Raw genomic sequence first — 27358 nt, 5'->3', positions numbered from 1 at the left:
AGAAAAAAAAACTGTCTCTCTTGATCCCAGTCAAAATAGAATAGTTAAACTGAAGTTAAATATTTCTACTCACCTACATTTAAGCATTTTAAAAATGTACCATGACTCAAATTTCCTAATTACCATAGGTACTCTACATACTACTTTCAAGTGTCTTTAATAGTCTTTGCCTTTTTTTTTTTTTACTTTTACTTTTACCTCTCTCCCTTTTTCCACATCAACGAAACCAATATACCCATTTAACAGTATAATATAGCACTGGCTTTGTTAATTTATTTCTATGGGTGGTTCTCTCTTTTCCTTTGGCTGCATAACTTTCTTTTTTAAATTTTCTATAATAAGGGATTTGAACATCCTTTCTAGATGTACACCTCAGTGATTCATGAATGACATTCATAAAATAATTCCTTTTCTTCTTTCAAAACTCTATTTCAAGTCTTTTTCTTTCCCTACAGAACACTTTAAATACATCTCACTGTGGTAAATTACTCTTACTATGGTAAACTTCATTTAGTCATTCATGTAAAAGTCACTTAGTAAACCCCTATTACATTCCAGGTACTGAGGATACAGCATTGAGCAAATTTCTTGCCTCATAGACTTAACTATAGTGAAAGGGGCAGGGAGAGAGACAAATAAACACATAAATGCATAAAATGCTAGATGGTAATCTGTGCTATGATGAGAAAGTAAATCACAATGACAGGGAAGTCTGGAAAGTGAATGAGTTGCAATTTTATATATTGGGAAGCCTTCACCAATAAGATGATATCTGAGCAGAGATCTGAAGGAAGTTGATCACAGAAAAAATAAAAGTCACAATAAAAATGAATGAAAACCAAGTTTCTCTAATTTTTCCTAATTTAAGTTCTGAATAAATTCAATTCACACACTATGTTTATTACACTCTTGCTATCTTAGTGTTTGCCAAGTGTTTTCTCCAGACCTACTCCAGAATCAACTGGGGTATTATTTAAAATGTAGATTAGTTGTCTCCACAAGTTCTGAGATTGGGGCTATACCTAGGAATATGCACTGTAATTATTACTCCCTCCACCCACCATAGTTTCTATACACATCAAATTTGAAGAAGTACTGCTCAAGATGCACACAACAGAAATCATATGGTTTATTTACCCTTTTTTTTAAACTTTCAAATGCTTAGTGCTCATATGTCATAGCAACTTCCATATCTAGAAACGTCTTAACTTTCTGGTACCTTTCATACTCCTGTTAAAATATTTAAACTTAAAAATATATTTAAAAATATATCCTTTTGTCTATTGAAGCAAAGCAAGTGAACAGATGAAGCATTAAGGGCATGAAGAAGGGCAGTGACTTCATCATAACTATCTCAGCATTTCCAATTTTCTGACTCAGATGTTCCAGAATGACTGTCTCTGTCACACCTTCTAGAGCATTGCACATTGACTTCTTGAATGTAGATGGGAGAAAGACTGTTCAGAGGACACTACACTGTCTCTCTTTAATTTTCAATATTTTGGACATAAAGGCATTGCATTAAGAAGACCTGGGTTTTGCTAAGCTTATCTTCCCTTTCTTTCCCCACTAAAGCATAATTGTAGCTATTACATATCACTGCACAAAAAGATTTTGGGAACTCCTTAAGAACATTTCTAATATGATTGACTTGACCCACAAAAGACTCATTTATAATCTGTGTATAATTCTACTACTATTTGAGAAAAGACACATTAAATAAAGTCTAAGGAATGCATGGTGGAAGGGAGCGGGTAAGATCTTAGTGTATGTAATATTTCCATAGTCAAATCTATGAAATGCCCCTAAAAGCTGATCAGTGAGAGTATTTCTTTTAACATATAAACAGCTTCATAGTACCTAAAAGTGTAATATACCACCCAAGGATATGATACAGTTGAAAACTGTATGAAACTGAACTGCAGAAGGTAATCTGTTGAATGTTCTCCAAATCTTTTTTTCAAGGTTATGGTAAGTACTATTCCATATTTCCATATTTTTAAAGGATACTTAAAAAGAACTAAATTGGGTCTAACACTTTTTTCTTCTTCTTCTTTTTTTCCTTTTTTTTTTTTTGAAAGGGTAGCTGACATATACCTGAAGTCTAAAGAGCATCATTACAAATGCAATACTGTGTTCTTACTTAATACAATCATGGAGATAAAGGAATTTTTGAATAGATTTATGAGGGTTCTACAGAAAGCATCACATTGAGGACAAGTCAATATGGAAAAGAAGGAGCTGGCTGTAGCTAAGGCAGACTGATATAAAGACCACCGAAGTGAGAAATGCAGAATATTGTTTTATCAGGATGAGTCACATCCATGTTGCATAGCTTTTCTTGAGGAGTTGGCAGCTATTTAATTGGAACATAAAGAAATAGCATATATTTAATTCAGCTTCTGCTATATGGTTACTCACTAGCCCACATTAACCAGATGACACTATTTTTGTGGATGTGATAACAGCTTGCTTCCCTAATTTCTGAGATGTATCACTAACCTGAATGTACATTATTTCCCAATGAATACTGCCTATTTGACATATGGAAAACAGTAAAAAGTAGAATCGCTATCAGGGATTATTTTTATGTGTATTCTTCAGAGAAAATCATTGCCTTCATGTAGATGTCTTAGAGTGTCTTACCCTTATATGATCACATGATTATATCATTTCCAACAATGGCTGCGCAGGAGCCTGGTGCACCTCTCAACAAACACATGGGTTTCCTAGGAGCAGAAACTCTCCAAGTATTTCTTATGAGTTGGAGTGGCAAATAACTTTAATAAAAATAGTTAAATAACTAGATTTCATACAGGTAAAACATACAGCTTAAGTCTTTTCCTTTTATAGCCAAGAGGATATCTTAATAAAACTTCTATGGGATTGTAGCAGAGGCAAAGGCACCAGAAGTGTCTGCGCTACTCCAGTCTATCAGCTGCCAGCAGAGAAGTTTTGCTAAATTGCTTCAAAAGCACAACATATCTGCAAATGCCAGAGTTGCCCCTGACATCCAGCACTTGGTTCCACAAGGCCCTTTCTGTGGTGGAGCCTAGGTGGTGCTGCTCGTGGCATCCTCCGATTTTCTCTAATATCCCACCACCACTTTACAGTGGCCATTCTCACTGTCTGGTGATTCCTTTCATCAGGTTGCTAAGGTGCTGGAATAATAATCAGCAGGACAAAATTTAATCTCTGGTTGCTAATTAATTCTTATTGAATAATGTATCATCAGTATTGCATTATATCTGATTCAAAATGGCACTCTTAATGTTTACATATACATTTTCTTCATAATCTAAAATTAATTTTGCAATGTTCCAATGCAGGGATATTAGTTTTCTATTGCTATTGTAACAAATTACCATAAACCGCAGCATAGAATAACATAAATTCATTATCTCACAGTTTCTATAGGTCAGAAGTCTGATGAGCTCAGCTGGGTCTCTACTCAAGAGATTCTCAAGGCTGAGATCAAAGTATTGGCATGATATCACTACTTCCTGGAGGATCTAAGGATAAATCCATGCTCAGGTTCATTCAGGTTTCAGTAGAATTAGTTCCTTGCAGTTGAAAGGCTGAGGTCTACATTTCCTTCCTGGTTAGCAACCAGAGGTTGTTTTCAGCTTTTACAGGCTGCCTGTGCCCATTGGCTTGAGGCCCTCTTCATTCATTGTCAAAGTCAGTAATGGTAGTTGAGTTTTTAGTATGCTGCATTTCTGACCATAGCCACAGGGAAAACTACTTTTAATGGTTCATGTGATAAATTAGACCTACCCAGATAATCCAAGATAATTTCCCCATCTCAATGTCCTTACCTTTATTCACATATGCAAAGTCCCTTTTGACATGTAACATAACTGGTTCTGGAGGTTAGGACATGGGCATTTTGGGTGGGGGCATGATTCTGTTTACTATATAGGGATTGACTAACTCTATAGCCCAGAATCCAAATCTGGCCTGCCACCTATTTTTGTAAATAAAATTTCATTGCAGAGCCACACTCATTTGTTTAGATATTGTCTGGCTCCTTTCATGCTCCAACAGCAGAACTAAGTAAATGGGACAGAGGTCATTATAGCTCATGTCTAAAATATTTGCTACCTGACTCCTAACTAAAAAGATTAGCTCACCACTGCTCCAAAAATAGCAGAATTATTCTAAAATCTTTTTGAAAAATGTTGACTATGTATTATTAATCAAAATAAACTGAATTTGAAATGTAAGTGGGAAGGGTGCTACTCAAACTGAGGAATTTAGGATATAATCAAGAAAACACACACACACACACACACACACACACACCCCAAAAAACCAAAACCAAAACAAAACAAAACAAAACAAAACAAAGCAAAACAAAACAAAACACCATACTAACTGTAGCTAGGGAACAAATTCTATCTCAATTTCAGCTGGTGACAGAGCCATCAATCTGTCTGTCTAGTCAGCATTTCAAGACTCTTCCATAAAAATTACCCAGAGCTTTAAGCAGAAAAAAAATCAGAAATCTCTTTCAAATGGACAAAAGGTAGGGTAGAAAAGTGATTCAAAACATAAAGGCATACAAACACCCCTTTGCAGAAATTATAGATTTATAGACTGGACTTCCTTAAGCTTTGTCAAGTGATTTTTAATTCCTTAGGTTTTTATCAGCCTTTGATATTTTCAAAAATACCCACTGATGAGTGTTTCAAATTTCTTCTCATTGTTTCTCATGCTTATCTAATGGTAACAAACATATTCATTATAGTCTTCCATTGTGTTTGCAGCTATGATTTACAAAGGTCATGGCTCATGATTAACTTTAGTTTATACACATAAAACAAACTCCTTAATTTGTTAGCTGATCCTATTAGTATGCAAGCAAATATGGCAAAGAAAACAAAACCCACAAGCCCAAATTCCCATGAGATTCTTTTGTGAATATGACCAATTTGAGAACTACAAATAAACCTCATGGATTTTTCTCAGTCCTGAAAGACAGCGGTATCATGCTAACTAGATCATTAAAGTTTTTACTCAGAGGAAGAAATAAAAAGAAAGGCAAGACCACAGAGACTGCAGGCAAGCATAGCCCAAACTGCCTCTCCAAAATGGAACAACCTAAAACTCTTATCATTTGGAAAAAGAATTCATTTTCAGAGTAACAAAGTTGATAGAGCATGAGATAACTAAAATGTATGCACTTACTTACTCTTCTAACTCATCTTTAAAGGTGGAGATGCTATCCACCTTAGAAAGTCATAGCAGCTTAGATCTGTCAGATCCAAGGCATCCAAACAGTGGGTGTCTGTACATGCGTGTGTGTATACGTGTGCACTCGCATTTAGGGTCATTCTATTATATTCGTTCAGGTCTCAATAATTATTTTCAATAAAATTAGTAACTTTCCTTATATATCAGATAATCTAATAATATTAATGAGCATAAATGTCATCCTGAAGAAATCTTTAGTAACACTAAAAATAAAATTCTTTTTCTGGGAAAGCAACTTTGATATTTTTTAAAAGCAAGTGATTGCTATACCTAAACACGAAGGACCATAAACTCTGACTCTATAGGTCATCACAATAAAGCCATAGGCTCCCTAAAACTGAACTAAGAATAGCATCTTAGTCATTAATGATTTATGAGCTGGATAAAACTGCAATTGGCTTTGCTAAATACAATTTGGAATTTCAAGATTCCATATTCTATTCCTACAGTTCCCAAGGGCCTTATTATATTTAACATACTTTAAATGCTATTTGTTAAAAAGCTTTTTAAAAGAATACATTTAGTTTGGAAAATGTTAACAGGCTTTTCCCTAGGCTCACTATAACTGTTAATTCCCATTCTTCATTTTTCTTCTACATGGTATATGAAACAGATATACTTTGCAAGTCATTACTGTTTTCTGAGCTCAGGAAAGTATAGCACATACTTTTGATAGAAGTAAATACATGAAAGTAGACTTGATATTAAAAATATATCTAAAATAGTTCAATTTTGAAGGCAGTAACAATGATAATCTACATCTATGTAGAGTTATATTAAAATTTCAGCTTTTCTAATTAATTTCTATTTTCATGTTTATGATGTATTCACATTAGTGAAGACTATTACATTTCAGTGTAGGGTCTTTGATTATCTCTTCAATGGAAACAAACTAAAATCAGTATACAAAGTATATAAGACTGGTAATAAATACTAAGATACTCAACAAATCTGTTATATATTCTTTCCCTCAATGAACAGTACTTTACAAACTCTAATTTGGATGGTAAGATTAATACAATAAGCATTAGAAATTCAAACCAGGGGAGTATGAAGGACTGTATATATTGTATGGACAAAGTGTGAAAGGTATTTATAAAATAAAGGGAAGAAGTGAGGAATCCAGCCATCCAGAGAGGCTTCATTGTGTGGTGGTTAATTGGGGTGGCCTCTGAAGACAGGTGGGCACTGCAAGCAAGGGGATAATAGAAGTGCGTTAGAATACTTGGTGCCATTTTCTTCTCCAGTGTAAGCTTTTCTTCTTTGTCTCATCTTCTCTCAGTCCCCCTTTTCAAAAGATTTGTCTATATTCCCTTAAATGGAGATCTTCTAGAGTGGAGACTGTATTGTTTTGAAAATCTGGTCAACTCATTCACTCAAAATTATGAAAGACAGATTTAGTTCTAAGTGACTTGTGATAATTATTTCACCATTCTTATATCCTGACTTTCATTGTCACCCCAGTGTCTAGCTGGTGCTTAATAAAGTGTATTGACTATATACTTGGGTTTTCATATGTACAAAGTTATTTTCTGTACATGGTTTATCTCCTTTGTAAATCAGCTGACAAAATAAACCCCCAGGAGAGAAGTTTGACTCAAAGCTTAAATCTCTGTTCATTTCAAATAGTTTTACTGAATTGAAATAGTGAGACTGTTTCATCAATGCTATTTTTGAGGTTACTCTTTCTTCAATTTATGAAAAAAAGTCATTTAATTAATGTATTTTTAAAATTCTCAATAATGAGTTTATTTAGGAAAGTATTGTAAAAGTTCATTTACATAAGTGTTTTCTCCACAAGAAACATGATATATACTCAGACATTGTACTGCTTTTTTAGTAAGCAATTCAGGGAACTAGGATCTCTTACTATTTTTTCACCAATGTTTATAACTGGATAGACATTACCCTAATAAACAATAAAAGCAAACACCTAAGTAAATAGTTTTTCAACAAATTTTGAACCTACAAAAAATAAAATCCTTATTCAAAAGCAATATTTAAAGTAATTGCAAGTTTTCAATGCAGTGATGAGATTAGGTAGAGGTAAGATTATTCTTAGGTGTACAAAGGTAGATTTTATAGAAATAAAACACATTCTTGAAATTAAATAGAACCAGTATGGTCATATTTTGGCAAAAGTAGAAGACCCAATAGTTTAAGTATTAGTTGTGATGTTTAAGAGCTATTGCTAAGAGATTTGAGATTTTCGCTAAACAATCTAGGAAGCCCGAAGCATGTTAGTAAAAAGTGGTTTACAGGGAAGATAATTGTCATTTTTTATAAAACCAAGATTGATTTTCTTTTTGGAAACAAGAAGTTATAAAACAGGAGACAATACATAAGTTTTGTAAACCAATTGATGTGACTATAAATTCCATTATGTCATTCATTAAATTTCTAGATTTGGGAAAAATGACACTTTGTGTTTCTGTTATTTGTATGTAAAGGTCAACTTCCCAGGAACTTTGCAAGGAATTAAACCAAAAAAAAAAAAAAAACAAAAAAAAACAACCCAAAAAAACAAAAGAACAAAAACAAAAAACAAAAAACCAAACCTGTGTACACAGAACGTAAGAGAGTGGCTCACTTTAATACAGGAAGTATAAAAGCATAATTAGGAGAACCTTAGTAGGAATCACCTTCCTTGTCTCCACTCATCAATGATTTAAGCATGTAAAGTGAATGTATAAAGGATCAGTAGATATTTTAAATTTCTACAGGAGGACTGAAAAAAGATGAAAAGAATTTCAGTTGCAGTTAGATAGATTCAGGAAAGGGTTCTTGTCATTCTGGAATGGGAGGTTTAGATTTAGATTACTGAAGCACCCAACTAGTTATAAGAAGCCTACTCTGTTCTTTGACCTAGCACTTTTAAATGCCATCCCACCCATTCTCCTGCTCTAGGGTACCTGAAGTTAATCACTCCTCTTTGTATTATGTTTATAACTTCAATTACTGCATGCATCTTAAACCTATGTAGTTACATGGCAGTCTTCCCCACCACAGGTGAGACAGGTTCTTATTCATTGGGTCTCCTCCGCTGATTAGCTCAAAGCCCAAAAAAGATGTGTACGTGGATAAACAATTTAATAATTGTTATCATGGATAAACTGAAGAAAGTTTTATTATGGACAAAAGCATAGGATAATCTGACATTTTGTTTCTATATAATATAATCTTCATAACAAATTACTCCATTTACAACTCTAAAAAGTCCAGAAAATGTGTTCTGATATTATCAAATGTGTGACTGATAACTTATCTTTAAAGGTAAGTTCTATAAGCAAGTCGATGTCACATGGATAATACTTACATTAGCCAAATGAGCTAGTTCTATCTCCAGGAATGAATCAGTTGTTTTGGGTTCAGGCCTTATTGTGACCACGATGATTTTGGAATTAACGACAGTGTAGTTTCTGAAACAGAGTAATTGTGATTAAAAGGAGAATGGATCAATAACAAATATGAACTCTCACTGCTCCATACATGTTTGGATGCATGTTAAGTAAGGAAATATATCCTAATGCATCCTAAGGAGAACAGAGAAACAATGGGCAAACAGATTTAAAGTGTGATACTAAATACTACTTATGGAAAGCTACAGTTCATTTTTTGTTATAAACAAACCCTACCTGGAACTAGGAAACTATGAGGGGAAAAAGCTATTGCTGACTGTTACCATTTTAGATGCAGGAAAGATGAAAAAGCAACAGCACTTACAAGCTTTCGATTACTTAAATCTGATTCACCTGCAAGAGAGATGGACTGTGAATTCAAACCTTCAGGCAATCTTTAAATGAATATAATCCATTTATCTCAGGTGGACTTAACGGTTTTGTTCTCCAGGAGACCAAATATTCTTCTTGTAAAGTGCTATCTTAGCGTTTTTTGGACTATCTCAAAATTCATTACGATGAATGATTAGAATGTGGTTTAGCATGAGAGCAAGTAGAGTTTAAATATAAATAAATGCTGTTGCTAATCATTGACCATCATTCATTTCAGCAATAGAGACTTACAGGACACTTCTTTAGCTCAATATGCTCAAAGTAAGGAATATATTCACCTTTTGAAATACCTTAACAATTACAGTTCAGTAACAAAGGAGTTTTAAACATATTTGCAACCTACAAAAATTATCCATAACCATGAGACAACTCTTTCTTGTACATACAAGTTTTTATACAACATGTGTAAAATGCCACACACTACCTGTTACAGATTTAAAGTTTTATTGTACTTTTAGCTATATATATATATTTCTTTCCATCCCTTCTTTTTGATTTGAAATAAACTACAGAGCATGTTCTTTCATAGAACATGCACTATTCTGTGGAATTCGTAACACGTACGTAAGATGAATTCATTTAATATTATTCCTTCTTCTTTCTTGTTTAAGGCATTATTTGCAGATAATAAAATTCACCAATTTTAAGGGGGAAGTTTAATGCTTGTTAGTACTTGTTTAACCAACTGAGCCACCCAGGCACCCCATCTCTTTTAGTAATTGTATACTACTATGCAAGCATCACCACTGATTCCTCACCCTGAATGGCTTCCGTGAGCCTCTTTGCATCTTATCCCTTCCTGCTCCCAAGGGTCCAGGCAACCATGAATATGCTGTCACTATAATCACGTCTTTTCTAGAATTTCACTTAAATAGAATCATACGGTACATCGACTATTGTGTTTGAGTTAATTCACTTAGCATTATGTTTCTGAGATTCATCCATTTCGTTTCTCTTTATGGATGATATGGATATAACAGTTTGTGATCTATTCATCAATAAAAGTAAGCAACCTGTGGGTTACTTCTAATTTTTAGCATCTATGAATAGTACTATTCATATTTGGCTATTATGAATAATTGGCATACATACTTTCTGCATAGAAATCTATTTTCATATGTCTCAGGTAAATACCTAAGAGTGGAATTGCTTGATCATGTGGCAAAAGCATGTTTAATTTTGTGTTATTGCTACACTATTTTCCAAAATGACTGTATCATCAAAATCATATAATTGTAACATTGTACAAAAATGTTGAACCTCACATTATTTGTGAAAATGTCCTCTCTAATGGAATGGTCTTTTCCATGATATTTCACCAGAAAAGAATGCTAATATGTCATTGTGTGGAGTTTACTATATTTAGTAGTAGAGTAACTATATTTTGAGTTGGATAACATTTTAAAAAATTTAATGTTTATTTATTTTTGAGAGACAGAGCATGAGTGGGGGAAGGGCAGAGACAGAGAGGGAAACACAGAATGTGAAGCAGGCTCCAGGCTCTGAGCTGTCAGCACACAGCCCCATGCAGTGCTCGAACTCAAAAACCGTGAGATCATGACCTCATGACCTGAGCTGAAGTTAGAAGCTTAACTGACTGAGCCACCCAGGCACCCCGAGTTGGATAACATTTTTAAATCCATCTTTAATGTATGTAGTAATGTCAAATAAATTCTTTCTTTTCAAAGTTTTAAATGTCTTGATTTTTTTTTTTGAGAGAGAGCGAGCAAGCACATGAGTAGGGGAGGGGTGGAGAGAGGGGGCCAGAGGATCTGAAGTGGGCTCCATGCTGACAGCAGAGAGCCCAAAGCGGGGCTCAAATCCATGAGCTGCGAGATCATGACCTGAACCAAACTGGGATCCCCAACCTGCAGAGCCACCCAGGAGCCCCCAGGTAGCAAATTCTTAAACACTCAGGAAGCTTCATGGTATCCAGCCTAACAGTAAATAGTAAGAAACAACACAGTATAAATGTGTCTTTATATTTCTTAGGGGAAGGTAGTTGCAAACAGAGAGGGCTGGTTAACCGTCCTTTATTTCACTGAATACTAATTGAAGGTAAGTTGCACTGGGAGTGATATGAAAGTAAGCTCTAAATGCCAAGTTCCCTTTACAAACTTATTGTTCCCTGTTTCTCCGTGAGTAAAAGTGTTTGGGGGATCAAATGAGAATAGGTTGAATTAACAAAGCTATGAAGTGACACTGGTTCTGTTTATAATCCTATTTCTCTGCTATAAATAAAACCAATGTTAATTTAACTCAGCTGCTAATTTTAATTAATAAATGTTAGTTAAATTTGATAGCATACAGATATTTTGTATTATTTTAAAAGTTGCATAAGTGGATAGTCTACTGGAAAATTCAGATGTGGGTATTCTAAATAGGAATTTATAATTTTGTCAAGATATTTATGAAGTTCTCTTTCTGTGTTTGGGCATGTGGGAATTTTGGCCCTGGGAAACTGGGGTATGGAAAGCAAAGTAGGTAAGATAAGCAGCCTTTTGTAGAGTATGTTACATGTTACTTTGTGTCAGGTTTATCAGCTTCTCAACTGGCCTGGCGGACGAGGTGACTCCTAGAGGACAGAGTCTGCCTTATGACTTTTCTTAAGTGTGTGTGTATGTGTGTGTGTGCGTGTGTGTGTGTGTGTGTGTGTGTGTGTGTGATTTAGAATCCAATTGGGAATGGATGCATGCCAATATAATTATGCAGATGGATGTTCTTATCACATTTATGTGAGTACCCTCCCCCACCTTGCCCTACTAACATGTAACTATCACTACCACAACATCAATTAATGGTATGTATGTCTCCTTATAAGTTCAATGAGGGCAAGATTTGTATCTAGCCATCATATATCCTCATTTGCATTTATGCTTTGCACATTTTAGTGCTAACACAGATTGGAATATCATATTAAATAAACACATAGTAAACAAAAATATCAAACTTTTGGCCAACTTGGATTAAAACATAATGCCAATACCATGGCGTTAAAATGCATAATGAAGGAAAAAGAGGCAAATTTACATTATGCAATGGCTCCCTCTTTAAAACGTGTACAGTGTATGAAATTATCTTTAATTTATTCCATCAATTTATTCTAATTTGCATAAGTGAATAGTTGGCTCTTTATGTACCATGTCAGGCTTTGTGATCTACTAATGCTTCCTGGCTGGTACACATTTGTATTCACTGCTAGGAAAGCAGATCTTAAAGCCAAATGGATTTCATGACTAAAGTAATAAAGTTCTTTTCTATTTTTGAGGTTTGTGCTAGTTGGTATCTAAAACATTAAAAAATGTATAGAGTTATTCATTCAAAGGAGACTCAAGTTATTTTTCATAGTTATTACAAAGGCTTAAGGGGCTTCATGTATATGAACCATATCTTAAAGAGAGTAAAAACATGAGTATAAAATGGAACACAGCTGTTTACAAGAGACTCACTTTAGGTATAAGGACATACACAGGCTGAAAGTGAAAGATGGAAAATGATGGTCACATACATGGTAACCAAAAGCAGAGACGGCCATATTTGTATTGGACAAAATAGACTTTAAGTTCAACACTATAATAAGAGACAAAGAAGAACATTATATAATAATAACTGGACCAATTCACCAGGAAGATATAATAATTATAAACATATACGTACCTAACAGCAGAGCACCCAAATATATGAAGCAAATATTGACAGAATGGAAAGGAAAAACAGACAGTTACACAATAACAGATTTCAATTCAATGCCTGACTTTAATAATGGATAAATCAACCAGATAGTGTTTCAATAAGAAACAGAAGATTTGAACACTATAGACTTCTGTACCTAACAGCCATATAAAGAATTCCCTCTCCAACAACAGCAGAAATACATTTTTTTCAAGTGTATATAGAGATTCTCTAGGATAAATCACAGCTGCCACAAAAAGAGTCTTAAGAAATGTAAAACAACTCAAATCATACTAAGTATCTTTTCTGACCACAGTGGAATGAAACTAGAAATCAAAGGCAAAAGAAAAACTGGAAAATTCACAAATATGTGGAATTAAGTAAAACACACTTGAACAATCACTGGACCAAATGATAGGTCACAGGGAAATTAAAAATATCTTGAGACAAATGAAAATGAAAACACAATATACCCAAACTAATGAGATGCAGCAAAAGCCCTACCAAGACAGAAAAATATATGGGTAAATGTCTCCATTTAAAAAGAAGAGAAGTGGGATTCCTGAGTGGCTCAATTGGATAAGCATTTGGCTCTTGATTTGGGCTCAAGTCATGATCTCAGTTGGTGAGTTCCAGACCCAATATTGGCCATGCGCTGACACTGCAGAGCCTGCTTGAGACTCTCTCTCTTCCTCTCTCTCTGTGCCTCCCTCCACTCACACTTGCTGTCTCTCAAAATAAATAAATAAACTTAAAAAAATGAAAATAAAAAGAAGAAAGTTTTCAAATCAACAACCTAATTTTAAAACTCACAGAACTAGGAAATAAAAACCAACAATAAACTAAAACCAAAGTTAGCAGAAAGAGGTGAATAAGATTAAAACAGAAACAAATGAAATATAGAGAATAGAAAAACAATAGAAAATATCAACCAAACTAAGAGTTAGTTATTTGCAAAAAATCAACAAAATTGACAAATTCTCAACTAAACTAATAAAAAAGAGAAAACTTAAATAACAAAACCAGAAGTGAAGAGAGGAGACAGTACAATTGATACCACAGAAATAAAAAAGGATTACAGGAGAATACTAAAACAATTACATGCCAATAAACTGGATAGCTTAGAAGAAATGGATAAATTCCTATATATATATATACAACCTACCAAGACTGATTCATGAAGAAATTTTAAAAATTGAAACAGACCTATCCTATAACTAGTAGAGATTGATTCTGTAATCAAAAACCTCCCAACAAAGAAAAGCTCAAGAATAAATGGCTTCACTGAAGAATTCCACCAAACACATAAAGAAGAATTAACATCAATTCTTCTCAAACTTTCTGAAACACTGAAGAGGAGGAAATACTTCCAAACTCATTTTGTGACACCCTCCTATCAATATCAGAAAAAGATACTGTAAGAAATCAAAACTACAGGCCAACATTCCTCATGAATAGTCATGCCAAAAAAAAAAAAATCTAACTAAAATACCAGCAGACCAAATTCAACAACACATTAAAAAGATCATACAACATGATCAAGTGGGAATTATTTTGGGATGCAAGGATGGTCAACATATGAAAATCGAGGTGATATAACACATGAACAAAACAAAGGACAAAAACAACATGATTATCTCGATGCAGAAACAGCATTTGAAAAAAATTCACTCTTTCAGGATGAAAGCTCTCAACAAATTAGGCATAGAAGGAATGTATCTCAACATAATAAAGTCCGTATATGAAAATCCCTCAGCTAACATTATACTCAATAGTGAAAAACTGAAAGTTTTCACTGTTAGATCAGGAACACGGCAAGGATGCCCTCTATTGCCACTTCTATTCAACATAGTATTGAATTCCTAATGAAAGCAGTTAGGAAAGAAAGAGAAATATAAGGCCATCAAATGGAAAGAAAGAAGCAAAATTATCTCTGTTTATACGTGAAATGATCCTATATGTAGAAAACCCTAAAGATTCCACAAAAAGACCTGTCAGAACTAATACACAAATTTAGCAAAGGTACAGAATACAACAATAACACTCAAAAATCAGTTGCATTTATACACAGTAACAAATAATCTAAAAAGTAAACTAATAAGACAAATCCATTTATAATAGAATCAAAAAGAATAAAATACTTAGGAATTAATCAAGGAAGTGAAAGACTTTGTTTTAAAAACAATTTCTTATGATATTTAGTTATTTTTGAGAGGAAGAGAGAGAGAGACAGAGCATGTGTGGGGGAGGGTTAGAGAGAGAGGGAGACACAGAATTCAAAGCAGGCTTCAGGCTCTGTGCTGACAGCTCAGTGCCTGACATGAGGTTTGAACCCACCAAACATGACATCATGACCTGAGCCGAAGTCAGACGCTTAATCCACTGAGCTACCCAGGTGCCCCAGAAGTGAAAGACTTCTACACTGAAAGCCAAAAACAAAACAAAACAAAACAAAACAAAACAAAACAAAACAAGAACAAGAATAAAAACAAAAACAAAAAACTTACTGAGAAAAGTCAAAGAAGACACACAAATATGGGAAGACAATCCATGTTCACAAATTGGAACACTTAATATTGTTAAAATGTCTGTACTACCTAAAGCAATGTACAGATCACTGCAATTACTATGAAAAATCCCAATGACACTTTTTAAAAAAAGAAATAGAAAAAAAAATCCTAAAATTCATATGGATTCTCAAAAAACCCTGAATAGTCAAAACAATCTTTAGAAAGTAAAACACAGCAAGGGGCTTCATATTTCCTGATTTGAAAACATATTACAAAGCTACAGCAAGCCAAAATAGTACGGTACTGGAATAAAGACAAATGATAGACACATAGACCAACTGAATTGAATAGGGATCCCAGATATAAACCCTCTCATATAGGCTCAAATTATCTTTGATAATGGTGCCAAGATTACACAATGGGGAAAAGATAATCTCTTCAACAAATGTGGCTGGGAAAACTTGATATCCACATGTAAAAGAATGAAGTTGGACTCTTACATTGCACCGTATAAACAAAATTGACTCAAAATAGATTAAAGATTTAAACGTAAGACCTGAAGCTACAAAACTCCTAGAAAAAACATAGGGGAAAATCTTCATGACACTGAATCTGGCAAAGATTTCTTTGATATGACACCAAAAGTATAGGTAGCAAAAGCTAAACTAGACAAATGGTACTACATCAAACTTAAACATTTCTATGCAGCAATCAATAGAGTGAAAAGGTAATCTGTGGGATAAGAAAGAATATTTATAAGCCATATATCTGTCAAAGGGTTAATACTGAGAATATATAAAGAAATCCTAAAACTCAACAACGAAAACAAATAATAGGATTAAAAAATGGACAAAAGACTTAAATAGATATCTCTCCAAAGATATAGAGATGGCCAGTAAGTATATGAAAAGATGTTTAACATCACTAATAATCAGGGAAATGCAAATCAAAACCACCATGAGATATCATTTTATATCTGTTAGGATGGCTACTATCCAAACAAACAAACAAACCAAAACAAAACAATAAAAAACCCAGAAAATAGCAAGTGTTGGCAAGGTTGTAAAGGTATTGAAAACCTTGTGCACTACTGGTGGGAATTTTGCTTTGGAAAACAGTATGGAGATTCTTCAAAAAATCAAAAACATAATTACCATATGATGCAGAAATCTCATTTCTGGATATACATCCAAAAAAAACGAAAACAGAATCTTAAAGAGATATTTGCATACCCATGTTTATTGAAGCACTATTCATTATAGCCAAGAGGCAGATGCATCATAAATACCTACTGATAGATCATAGATAAAATATGGTATGTACAGACAGTAGATCATCCAACCTTAAAAAAGAAGGAAGTTCTGTTGTATGCTCCAAAAAAGATGAACTTTGAAAACATCATGCTAAGTGAAATAAGTCAGTCACAAAAAAAAAAAAAAAAAAAAAGTAATGCATGATTCCATTTATATGAGGAAGCTAAAGTAGTCAAAGGTTTAGAAACAGAAAGTTTTGAGAGGCTGGGAGGAGGTGAAAAGAAAAGGATGTTGCTGTTCAAAGATATACAGTTTCCATTTTGCAAGATGAAAAAGTTCTAGAGATTTGTTGCACAATAAGGTGCATATAGTTAATACTACTGTGTATTTAGAAATGGTTAAAATGGTAAATTTCATGTTATCTGTTTTTTATCACATGAAAAAATGCAATGCAGTATTACAAAAAAACATCAGTGGAGGGGACTGTGAAAGTAATTGTGCAAATAAAGTGTAATCAGATAAGGTACAGTGAAAATATGTTAATGGTTTAATAAAAACATTAAAATTACTGTAGTCTTTTTCCATTTTTAGAATTATAGTTCATATAGCTTCTAAAGTGAGAGTTTTCATAATTATTTCAAAAAGCCCCTCAATTTAAATAAAACCAAACCAAAGTAGATGATTTCACATATTGTAGGAACTGAGGACTTCACTGAAATCATTAAGCTAAATATATTTGCTTTTCAAACTAAAATCAGCTGATGGCTGCTAAAAAGTAGGATTCAGCTAACTTAGAGCTTTAAAACTAATTACAATTTCAAAGTAGGTTTACTAAGGGATACTACAAAGAAGCTAAGTGATCAGAGATTTAAATTCACTTTCAAAAGGTGTGTCCAAATTAAATTCAGAGTTTTGTAAATCATATACTGAATGCATAATAATATTCATTAATATTAGTCATGCAAATTTGTTACTTCCATAGATGATTTTAATTTCTAGTGTTTTCACAATAGGATATTATAAAACGATACAGGATATCACAAAACTACAATATGTCATTGCAAACTCAGAATGAAGAAGCAAGATTAAAAGTTTAGGTCCTGAAACTGAAGAACAGGTGCTCTTAAGAGAACTCAACAATTTCAGGTTGATTGCCTTCAGAATGTATTGGTTTAAAAGTAATTATGTTTTTCATGTTTTGATTATTTCTAATATAATTTAGTTCAATTGCTTTTCCCATTTGCTTTTAATTCCTATAATATATGAACTCAAATGAGTTCCATTTTCTAAATATGAAAAAAATTCAGCATCATTTATCTTTATTCAGGCTGGTGCACTTGACATCACATTCATGTGATTTTGCATTATTGAAAAATATTTTTTTTCCTTTTTGAAAGATAATTTTCAAATCACTACTGGCTTATGAGAACATTGTTGCTTTTGGTTCATCTTTATTTTCCCTGGCATTTTAAACTATAGTGGAATTTGCATATAATTTTAATTAGATCCTTTACAATGTCGTGAATATTAATAGCTACATTAAAATGCTCTTCTTTTTAAACAGGCTATATTTTTCACATGTCCTACAGGAAAACTACATATTACTCCTACATTAAAAAGTATTGTGAATTCCTATAAAACCAGAACCTATTAAATGAATCAGAAAATGGATTATTTACAACTGTTTCTTAAACTCTAGCTTGAATATATGATTGGATACACCTTTTCTTCCTTGAAATAATTTCAGTAACATAAATTCCTAGAAGTGGCTGCTTCAATGACAATGCATCTTTAAAGCCTCTTGAGATTGCCAAATCATCCCACTAAAAGGTTGTTTCAGTTAAAAATCCTCACCAGCAGCTTGGGAACTTGCCAGGCTGTGAGTGGTTTTTAGTTTCCACACACAGGGAATGAGGCATGTGTGTGGGTGGCCTTGCCTCTCCCAAAAGACCATCTGTCCTCTGCTGGCCAGCTTTCATCTATCAGGCCCCAAAATGGTCATGAGGGGCTGGGAAGAGTAACAGGCTCTCGTCTTGGTGTCAGTAGCTTGGTTCGGAGTGACCAAGTTGACTCTCAAGTATCCTTGAGTCTGTTCATACATGGTCACCTCCTCCTTGACTTTACAAGATTTTCTGCAGAACAGCAATATGTATTCACACTAACATAGAGGTACACAGTTTGTACTGCTCAAATGAATCAATACAAGCATCATAGAAGCAGCAAGACAGTGGAAGAGTCCTGGTTTGGGTAGAGAAGACGTGAAGTCAGTCACCTACTGGGCATATAATCTTGGACAGGTCACTGAACTAATAAGGACCTTAGCTTCTCATGTGTAGAATTGAACTTCTAGATGGTACGAACCGTTAAAGGGCCTTGTAGCACTACTATCCTGGTTCTATGCTTTTTAACCATAGAAAACTATTCTAAAGAGGGATAAAAAGTAGAAGGCTGAGAATAGCACATATTTAGCTTGGACTTGAGTAGAGCACATTCTTTCAGTTGAAGGGACAATCTGAATCTACTTAATTGTAAAAGGAAGACAATCCAACAGCAAAATAAAAATTATAGCTTGAAGAATAGTTGAATGCATATTAGGGCAAGAGAAGAAAATAAATCTCTAAATAAAAGAGTCAAGATGCAAAGTTATTTCTGCCTGTGTGTGAAGGAAAATTTCTAAATCATATCTATTCAAAACATTACATCAAGTTCTCCTTCCTAGTCCCCATGAGAGAAATTATGCAAAGTATTGTTTTGAAAATGATTATATCAAGATATAAAATTTCTGGAAACTTAACAGCAAGCCTAACATTATTCTGTGTATAGGAAATGCGGTTTTTAAAGTTTCAACAGATAATTAGTAAAATGATCACTCAGGAAAATGTGTCATGAAAATTTGGTAAATGATGACTAAACATAAAGAGCAAATTTGAGTATTTTTTTCATGATGAATAAGAAGACATTTCCTTTCCTGCGGCATCTGGGTGGCTTAGTAGGTTAAGTGTTAGAGTCTTGACTTCAGCTCAGGGCACGATCTCACAGTGGTGGGATTGAGCCCCATGTCAGGCTCAGTGTGGAGTGTGGAGCCTATTTGGGATTCTCTCTCTCTGCCCCTCCCCCACTCATTCTCTCTCTTTCAAAAATAAATAAGCTTTAACAAAAAATAAATAAATAAAATATTCCCTTTCCTATTGGGTTCAATTCACATAGTACAATTTATACAGTAAAACAACAAGATATATATATTTTATTCCTCTGCTCCTAAAATAGTTGTACGGTATATACCATAAATGTCTATGTATCTAATTATTTTAAAAATGGCTTATGTAGAATATTCTATCAGATAAGACAATTAATTATTCCAGTAAACATTTCTGGGACCTTTGTTACTTACTAAGCATTGTTCTGGAGTTTCAACAGTAAAGCAGATGTAAAAGAATTCAGACCAGTAAGGTTAGCTGGGTTGCAGCTTAGTAAATGTTTGTTCAGTGACTTGAAACAAAGACATAACTCTTGTCGTTTAAAAGGCTTATTCTTACTTAGCAGATCTATAATTGTACAGTTACTAACTCAACTTTCTGAAATAGTTTTTTGAAAGGAAAAAAAGCATGCCTGAGAATGCTTCATGGTTACATTTTACTGTACAAAATAAAAGAAAAGGAGAAGTAAATGCTAATGTTTCACCTTCAAATAGTACTTAAACAAACATCTAATCCTGCATGTTCCATTATCATTATTTCTTGTCAATGAATCTAAATGTGAATATTGTTTTCCTTTGGTCATTTACCTAATTACTTTATACATAGAAACTCTGACTAGGTATACATATTCAGAGTTCTTATATAAAGGTTGTTGAGGACTTTAAAGAATATATCAGAACTGCACAATTCTACAATTTTACTACAATAAAGACAAGGAAATTTTGAAGTCAGAAAGAACCTTTGAGTTCAACTTCACAATTTACATATTAAAAGTTCAATGATTTGCCCCCAAATTAATCTAAATCCGTTTGCTTCACAGATGGTATTACAGGAGTCACTGCTCTGGACAATTCCCTGCTTTATCCATTAAATCACTCATTAAAATACCCAGTAGTCTACCCTAAATAAAATTTCAATTCCCTTGACCATAAATTTAAGAAGTATGGAATAACCTGGCTTTATTTAAGTGAGTGAGTTCCATGGTATTATACAAAACATGATTAATCATAATACAATCTAACTTTGTTAGTTCTGTAGGAAAAAAAGTAATTCACTATCTAAAGCATTTTATGTTGAATATTTTACTTGCATTCACTATATCACTCAGCAGCAAAAAGGGTGGATATTGCACATCACGCTGCTTATATTTTGTTTGTTTATTTATTTATTTATTTATTTATTATTTGTTTATTTATTTATTAAGGTGCTTCTATTTTACAGCTGAACTAAAGGAAGGCACTTGCTGAGTGACTGGGGCAAGTTTAAAAATTTCTTGTTATGTGAAATTAAATTTAAAACCCGAGTCATCTGATTCCAAGTCAGCGTCTAGTCTAGAGTTGTTGAAAGATTAGCTTCATACAAATGAACTCCTTATGGAAATGAGGGTCTAACTTTGAGTATCTGGGTACGTTTAACTTTACCACATTTCTTTTCAAATAAACAAAATACACAGAATTAGAGGCATGTAACCAGAAATCCATTTTATCTGTAATCCTGCATACCAATGTGTTTTAATCAAACCAGTGGAAAAGTTGAGAGAAAACTTACTTGTTTTGAAATCTGTTGTTGGTAGAACAAAAGCAAATACGGACTGATTCAAATTCAGAATGCCCAAATTCCATCCAAAGAAAAAGGAGTTAAAACTACACTTCCCATAGTTGTCTTTCTGGTTGAATGTGAACCTGCATTGCATCTAGAGGGTCACTCCATGACTCACCAAGTAATATACTAATAATTTGCTGCACATGGAAAGATTTCTCCCAAAGAATCATAATTAGTCACTGCCGCTGCAGAAAACTTAGTTGCTTCCTTGCAAGGCTTTTTTCTGTTGGACTGAACTCTAATTGTGTTTATTTACAATGCTATTTGTTATGCCCCAGGTATAACTGTACAGATCATTCAGCCTTTCTTCCCTAAAAAGTGGAAGCTTTATTCATGAGGGTGTGAGTAAGAGCTCACAACTCACTGTTGTGCTAACTAAAAAAAAAACAAAAAAAAACCCAAAAAAACCCAAAAAACAAAACAAAACAAAAAAAACAAAAAAACAAACCATTGGTCTCAGACCTCCTGAAGGAGATGGGGTGAAATGAAAGAAATGGGTCATCCTGAGTGATAGCATCACTACCCAAGTAGGTGTGAATGATGTTTTCTGTGAGATCAGGTAAAGTAGTTAAGACAATAGAGCAAATAAATTAATGTTGGTAGAATTGCTATGTGTAATTGTTTCCTTTAGTGTCTGGGAGGAAAGAAATCAATGGATTTCTTCCAAAAATAGTTCTCTAATTGAACAACAGCATTTTTTCTTAATGTAGCTATAATTGAATATTTATTTAGAAGCAAATTGAGATCTTGTGCAAATGAAGAACAAAGCATGCATTCCCAGTCATCGTGGCACTCCTTTAATTTCATGTAATGCTGATGAACAGTACCATTAAGTGCAAATAAAGAGAGAAGACAGATTAATTTTAAAACAACCCATTCTATTACAGAGACTTCAATTTTTTCTTTTTCTTATTTTTTTCCCTCAGTCTTAAGGCAAGTCATGATTAGTTATAAAAGAATTGCAGGGCTATAATCAGAGACCAAAATTGTCTTTTCTAGTTGTTTTGAAGTGCATAATATGCTAATAAGCTGTTCATTAAATTGGTATTTTCTATTTAATTTAAGAAAAGGCTCTTTGTATTAACAAAGCTTGTTTGACTACTTTCATAGAATGGGCTATAATCACATTTTTGGAATAATTTACAAAGATTATAACAGCTTATTACTTCGTAGCTTACCTCAAAGTGGGCAAAATTAGATCTAAATTTTTGTATAGGACTGCTCCAAGAACAAATACCGATGATTCATCTAATTCTAGAAAGAATGAAATTAAAAATATTAGTGAAACGACAAGAAAAATACTGTCTTATAAAACTTTAATCTGCTCATTACAAGGGGATTGCAGTACTTGCTGATGCAAAGCCGAGTAGAAGAAATGTTTTCTTAACCATGCATGGTGCAGATAAGCCCACACACCATACATATTAATGGTAGCTCTAAAAGATGTGTTTTCAGTGGCTTTGTGTCTTATGAAGTAACCTTTCTTCACCAGGCTGAGACCAGAGGCAGCTGTAGGTGCAGCTAAGGAGCTTCAGAGACAACTTTCTTTTGGAGTTTAAGATATATGGTCAAAATCTCCAAGGTAAAAATCAAGACTACAACATCGCTGTTGAAAGTAGCCATTAATTTTAGAGGCTTCTGGAGATGTTCTTAAAACTTAATTTTTTCTTAAATTTGCCTTTACATACCAAAATAATAACTACAAACCAAAGCAAAATTAAAAATGACTGTAGAAAGTGGTATGTTTCCATACCTCAAATTAAAATATTATGCCACATGCTTTACATTGGGATAAAACTGACATTACTGAGACTTAATTATGTCAAGGGCATATCTATAATTTGCATTTTTCCATTTTAATAGGTCCTTTCCACCAGTAAATTCAGATTTAAAGACTATGTGTAAGTCTTCTGTATTTACAAAATTAGACTCATGATTGCAGACTAAGTTGTTTAACATAAGCAGATTTGTATCTAGTGTACTATTAAATAACCTTATTAGAAATGTTTTGTTCAAAGCTCAAATTATGTCACATATTTACCTTTTGATGATACAGGAGTAAAAATGCTTTTTGGAATGACTACCCTATCTTCTGAGTTTCTTGCCCAGTCAACCATTCCTTTTCGTCCTTTCATTGGGAAGTTGATGTCTGTTAGAACAGATGCTGCAGGAAGTTTCTGAATGCTAGCCACTATTAGAAAAGAAGTAATAATGTTAACTAAGATCTTTCAGTGGAATCAAAATTGATCAAATTACACCTTGCAATATATTCAAAAAGTTTTGAGCCAAATTATATTTATTAGAGCTACAAAACAGACTTATTTCCTAATATTAGACAATAATCATTAAGGTTGCCAATTCTTTTACTTATCAATTTAGATTTCTATTGCTTTCCCCAGGAATCGTACACATGGTCAATGGGGTGTATTCTGAGAGCAGCATGTACTGCCACGCGGTTGTTCAGAGTTGACTTCCATTCTAATGGTTATAGGTTCATACTGTGTTTTTTGCTAAGCATTTTGATTAACACATTTGATTCATAGACTGAAATTTGTGTTTATATCTGAACTTTGTTCTCGGAACAAATTTTCTGCATTTACATGTGAATGTCATCTTTGAAAGAAATTTTTCATGGATTAAATGGGATACCATGAAGGCATGGAAAACAAAGGCATATTACTCTTGAAGACAGAACTGTCATAATCCAACTAATAAAGCACCAGTAATGCTATAACCACAGAGACAGTGTAATATGCAAAAATATTTATCAAGTAGATTAATAACACAAACTTTTTAAAACAGCCCCCTCCGTAATTGAAAGTAATAAATGGATACTTGGAGTGTAGAATTGTGTCTTTACTTGCAATAAGTATTTTAATATATATTGAAAAAAGTCATGAATGATATGTTTGGTAATGCCTGATTTTTTTTTATTATATCTAACAATTATATATGCACACATATATACATATATACATACATAATAAAATTATAAATACTTAAGTACTTATTAATTATATACATTTTCAATTAAGAAATGTAATTTGTACAACTTTTACAGAGGTTCATACTTGTTCTACATGAAAGTTTCAGGTATCTCATGGAGGATTTAAATAGATAATGAAAAAAAAACTATAGCAGCCATTACAATAGTAAGCTAAAGTAAGAAACCATCCAGCTCCTCATAAGTGGATTTCATTCTGAAGAAACTTGTAATTCAAATCGAGAGAATGAAAATTAGAAATTTAACAATATTAGTTGTATAAATATATTGCAACACTGGCTTAGTTCCAAATTGAAATGGTTATGTATTATCGTACTTTACTAAAGCTCTTTCGGCTATTATAGACATCCATTATCAGCATAGGATGAAATTTCATTTGGCCTGTAATTTGACATAATAAGCTTAAAAAAGGATTTTGCTACTAAATGTTGAAAGAAAGAGGGTGCTGGGTAACACATAAATTAGTTATGGATGTTACATGCTGGTTTTGAATAACAGCTATAATTATTCTGCTTTCTTTAATTTTTCAAACAATATAGTCTTTGTTGTCCATAAATAACCCAGTTCACATGTCCTAAAAGGTCCAAATCCTCCACTGCAATTAGATGGACAGGTCAGCAAATTGGTAGCACATTCTTTCTTGAGGGTCCTATAAGTTTTATTTAATCTGCAAAATTAAATTCATTTACTTCCAAATTCCTTGGCTCTCACTTTGGTTTTCTTGATATTTAGAGGAAATTTATTTCACCTCTTTGCTCTAAAAATTGATGAAAAGAAATGAAGATGTTTCTGACTGTCACACAATTGGTTTCTGTTATAAGGGAAAATAAATAAGAGATAAATTGTTGAACCCTGAAGTCTAATAATTCCTCTGTTACTATATTCCTTGGATAGAAAACAAAAAACAAATGACCAAAAAGAAGCAGTAACAAATGGAGGAAGCACATTCTTTACCAACTCTATCACTTTATCCTGAATAAGCTCTAGACTAATGGCATGTCCTTAAATATACAAAAATGATAGAATTAAACATGCATGCATCTCATATTATGAAATGCACTCATTCTTCAATCAATGGTACACTGGCTATTGAATTATGACTATATAGGTTATATTGTACTTTTGAACACAGTCTAGATTAAACAAATATAAAAATCAATTAGGATCAGCATTTAATTTGTGCAAGAAGTCCTCTAAATTGCAGTCTTGAGCATAGGGAGTACATGAAAACAAACACTTATTCATTGATTTTAGTAGAAATGTAATTCTTAAAGTAAGATGATATTTTCAATAAATGCATTATAAAAAAGGATATGACTTCATAGGCTGATGAGATTCAAATGTTAGCCTTCAAATTATCAGTGTATACACGTTCTTTAAAATACAAAATATTTATAATATTACATCTTTACCTTAAAGCTACCTAGGAAGATGCCTTAGGTGATACTGTGGTTCTTCATGATCCTGACATGATTAACAAGAAAACCCATTTCCATATAGCAAAAATAGTTCAAAGATGACTTTTATTTCCTCCTTCTTTCAGTCCCTGTACCAGACACTTGGACCAATCCAATCCTCAATCTCTTCCCTCCTTCACTGAGTTTGAGTGTCCAAAACCTTTAGGTAAAACTCAGATGTAGTCTTTAGGGAACTGGAAAGCTCAGATGTTAAGTGAATACCAAAGAGGTAGGATTAAAAGTGAATGCTTTAAACTATGCCAAGTTTATACAAATATGTGTCCAGTGCTGACAAAGGAACATAAATGCAAAGCATAAGTGCATAGTCTACACTCTGTTCCTGCAGTAATTGCTGCATTAAAACCAGTCATTGTGGGGGGTTAGATAATAGAGCATCTTTCCTCAAAAACTGAGAAAACGCCTTTCTTACAGAAGATTAAAGTGCTTAGAAGAAACCACAAAGGACACAGTGTCCCTGAACAAATAGGCACATCTCGAATGCTCCAAGAATTATCCTAAATTCACTGTATCGTGTTTTCATTACAACACTAGATTTGATTTCTTATGCAATAAAAATAGGTGACTCATCACTGATAAACCTTGCAGCAAAACCAGCTGCACTTTCATTTTCCAATTTTAAAACTTTCATTTTGAGTTTGGATATGCAGCATAAAATTCCTCCTCATGAGAAAGCATAAGGAATCCTTGCAGACTCTAAAAGCACAAGGTCGGTTTTTTTGTTTGTTTTTGTTTTGCTTTTGGTTCATCAAAGCAGGGTGGAGCTTTGAACCTTGTCCCTGAGGAAAATCACGAGGTTTTAGCACTTTGCTCTAATTGAGGTTCTGGAGAATGGCAACTCTGTCACGTAATGGCATGTCAGGTAATGTGAATGGCCCACATACAAAGGCTCAGGTTAGTTAATATGATGCAGCAGTTGCATCATGGACAAGAATGGAGGCACGTAAAAGGAAAAGACTAGAGAGCCAAAGTACACCGATGAATGCTGGAGGGATGAGAAAATGGGCAAATGAGAGCTAACAGGGAAAAACCACAGTTTTCCAGATGGCTTAAGTCTGGACTCTGAATCTGGCCTGGGATTCAAATCCTAATATTGTAGAGTATAATATCTTGTTTGTTTGTTTGTTTGTTTGTTTGTTTGTTTTTCTGGGCCAGTCCCAGTTTCTCTTTGCTATTTTGTGTAATTATGGAAAGCATACCCTACCACTCCCAAAAGGCTCCTTTTAGAAGACAAATTTCATGTCCATCTTATAAATTGTGCAACACTGGGCATTGCCTAACTTCTTTGTTCCTCAATTTTTTCTTCTGTAATATGGGAATAATATTATCCACCTCACTGAGATGCTGGAAGATGAAACTTACTACGTGTCAAGAGGTAAGTCAGATGCCTAGAACAGTATGTGGGTAATGCTGTGTAAGTGTTAGCTATTATTTTTTAAAATTTTTAAACATTTATTTATTATTGAGAGACAGAGAAACAGAGCATAAGCATGGGAGGGGCAAAGAGAGAGAGACACACACACAGAATCCAAAGCAGGCTCCAGGCTCCGAGCTGTCATCACAGAGCCCGATGTGGGGCTCGAACTCACGAACCGTGA

General features: G+C 33.6%; 1 protein-coding gene across 2 annotated transcripts in view; it reads right to left on the bottom strand.

Annotated features, from left to right (window-relative positions):
* LOC102972589 (adhesion G protein-coupled receptor B3) overlaps positions 1-27358 on the bottom strand; it is a 361405-nt gene that overhangs the window by 289639 nt on the left and 44408 nt on the right. For both annotated transcript variants that reach the window (XM_042986617.1, XM_042986618.1), the window contains 3 exons: positions 23323-23472; positions 22460-22535; positions 8573-8675 (listed from right to left, as the gene is read on the bottom strand). In XM_042986617.1, the coding sequence (XP_042842551.1) occupies positions 8573-8675; positions 22460-22535; positions 23323-23472 (329 nt within the window). The remainder of the gene's footprint in view (positions 1-8572; positions 8676-22459; positions 22536-23322; positions 23473-27358) is intronic.

This window comes from Panthera tigris, chromosome B2, assembly GCF_018350195.1.
Source record: "Panthera tigris isolate Pti1 chromosome B2, P.tigris_Pti1_mat1.1, whole genome shotgun sequence".
NCBI classification, from domain to species: Eukaryota; Metazoa; Chordata; class Mammalia; order Carnivora; family Felidae; genus Panthera; species Panthera tigris.
Note: the sequence above shows the minus strand (reverse complement) of the source record. Positions and strands in the feature narration are given on the sequence as shown.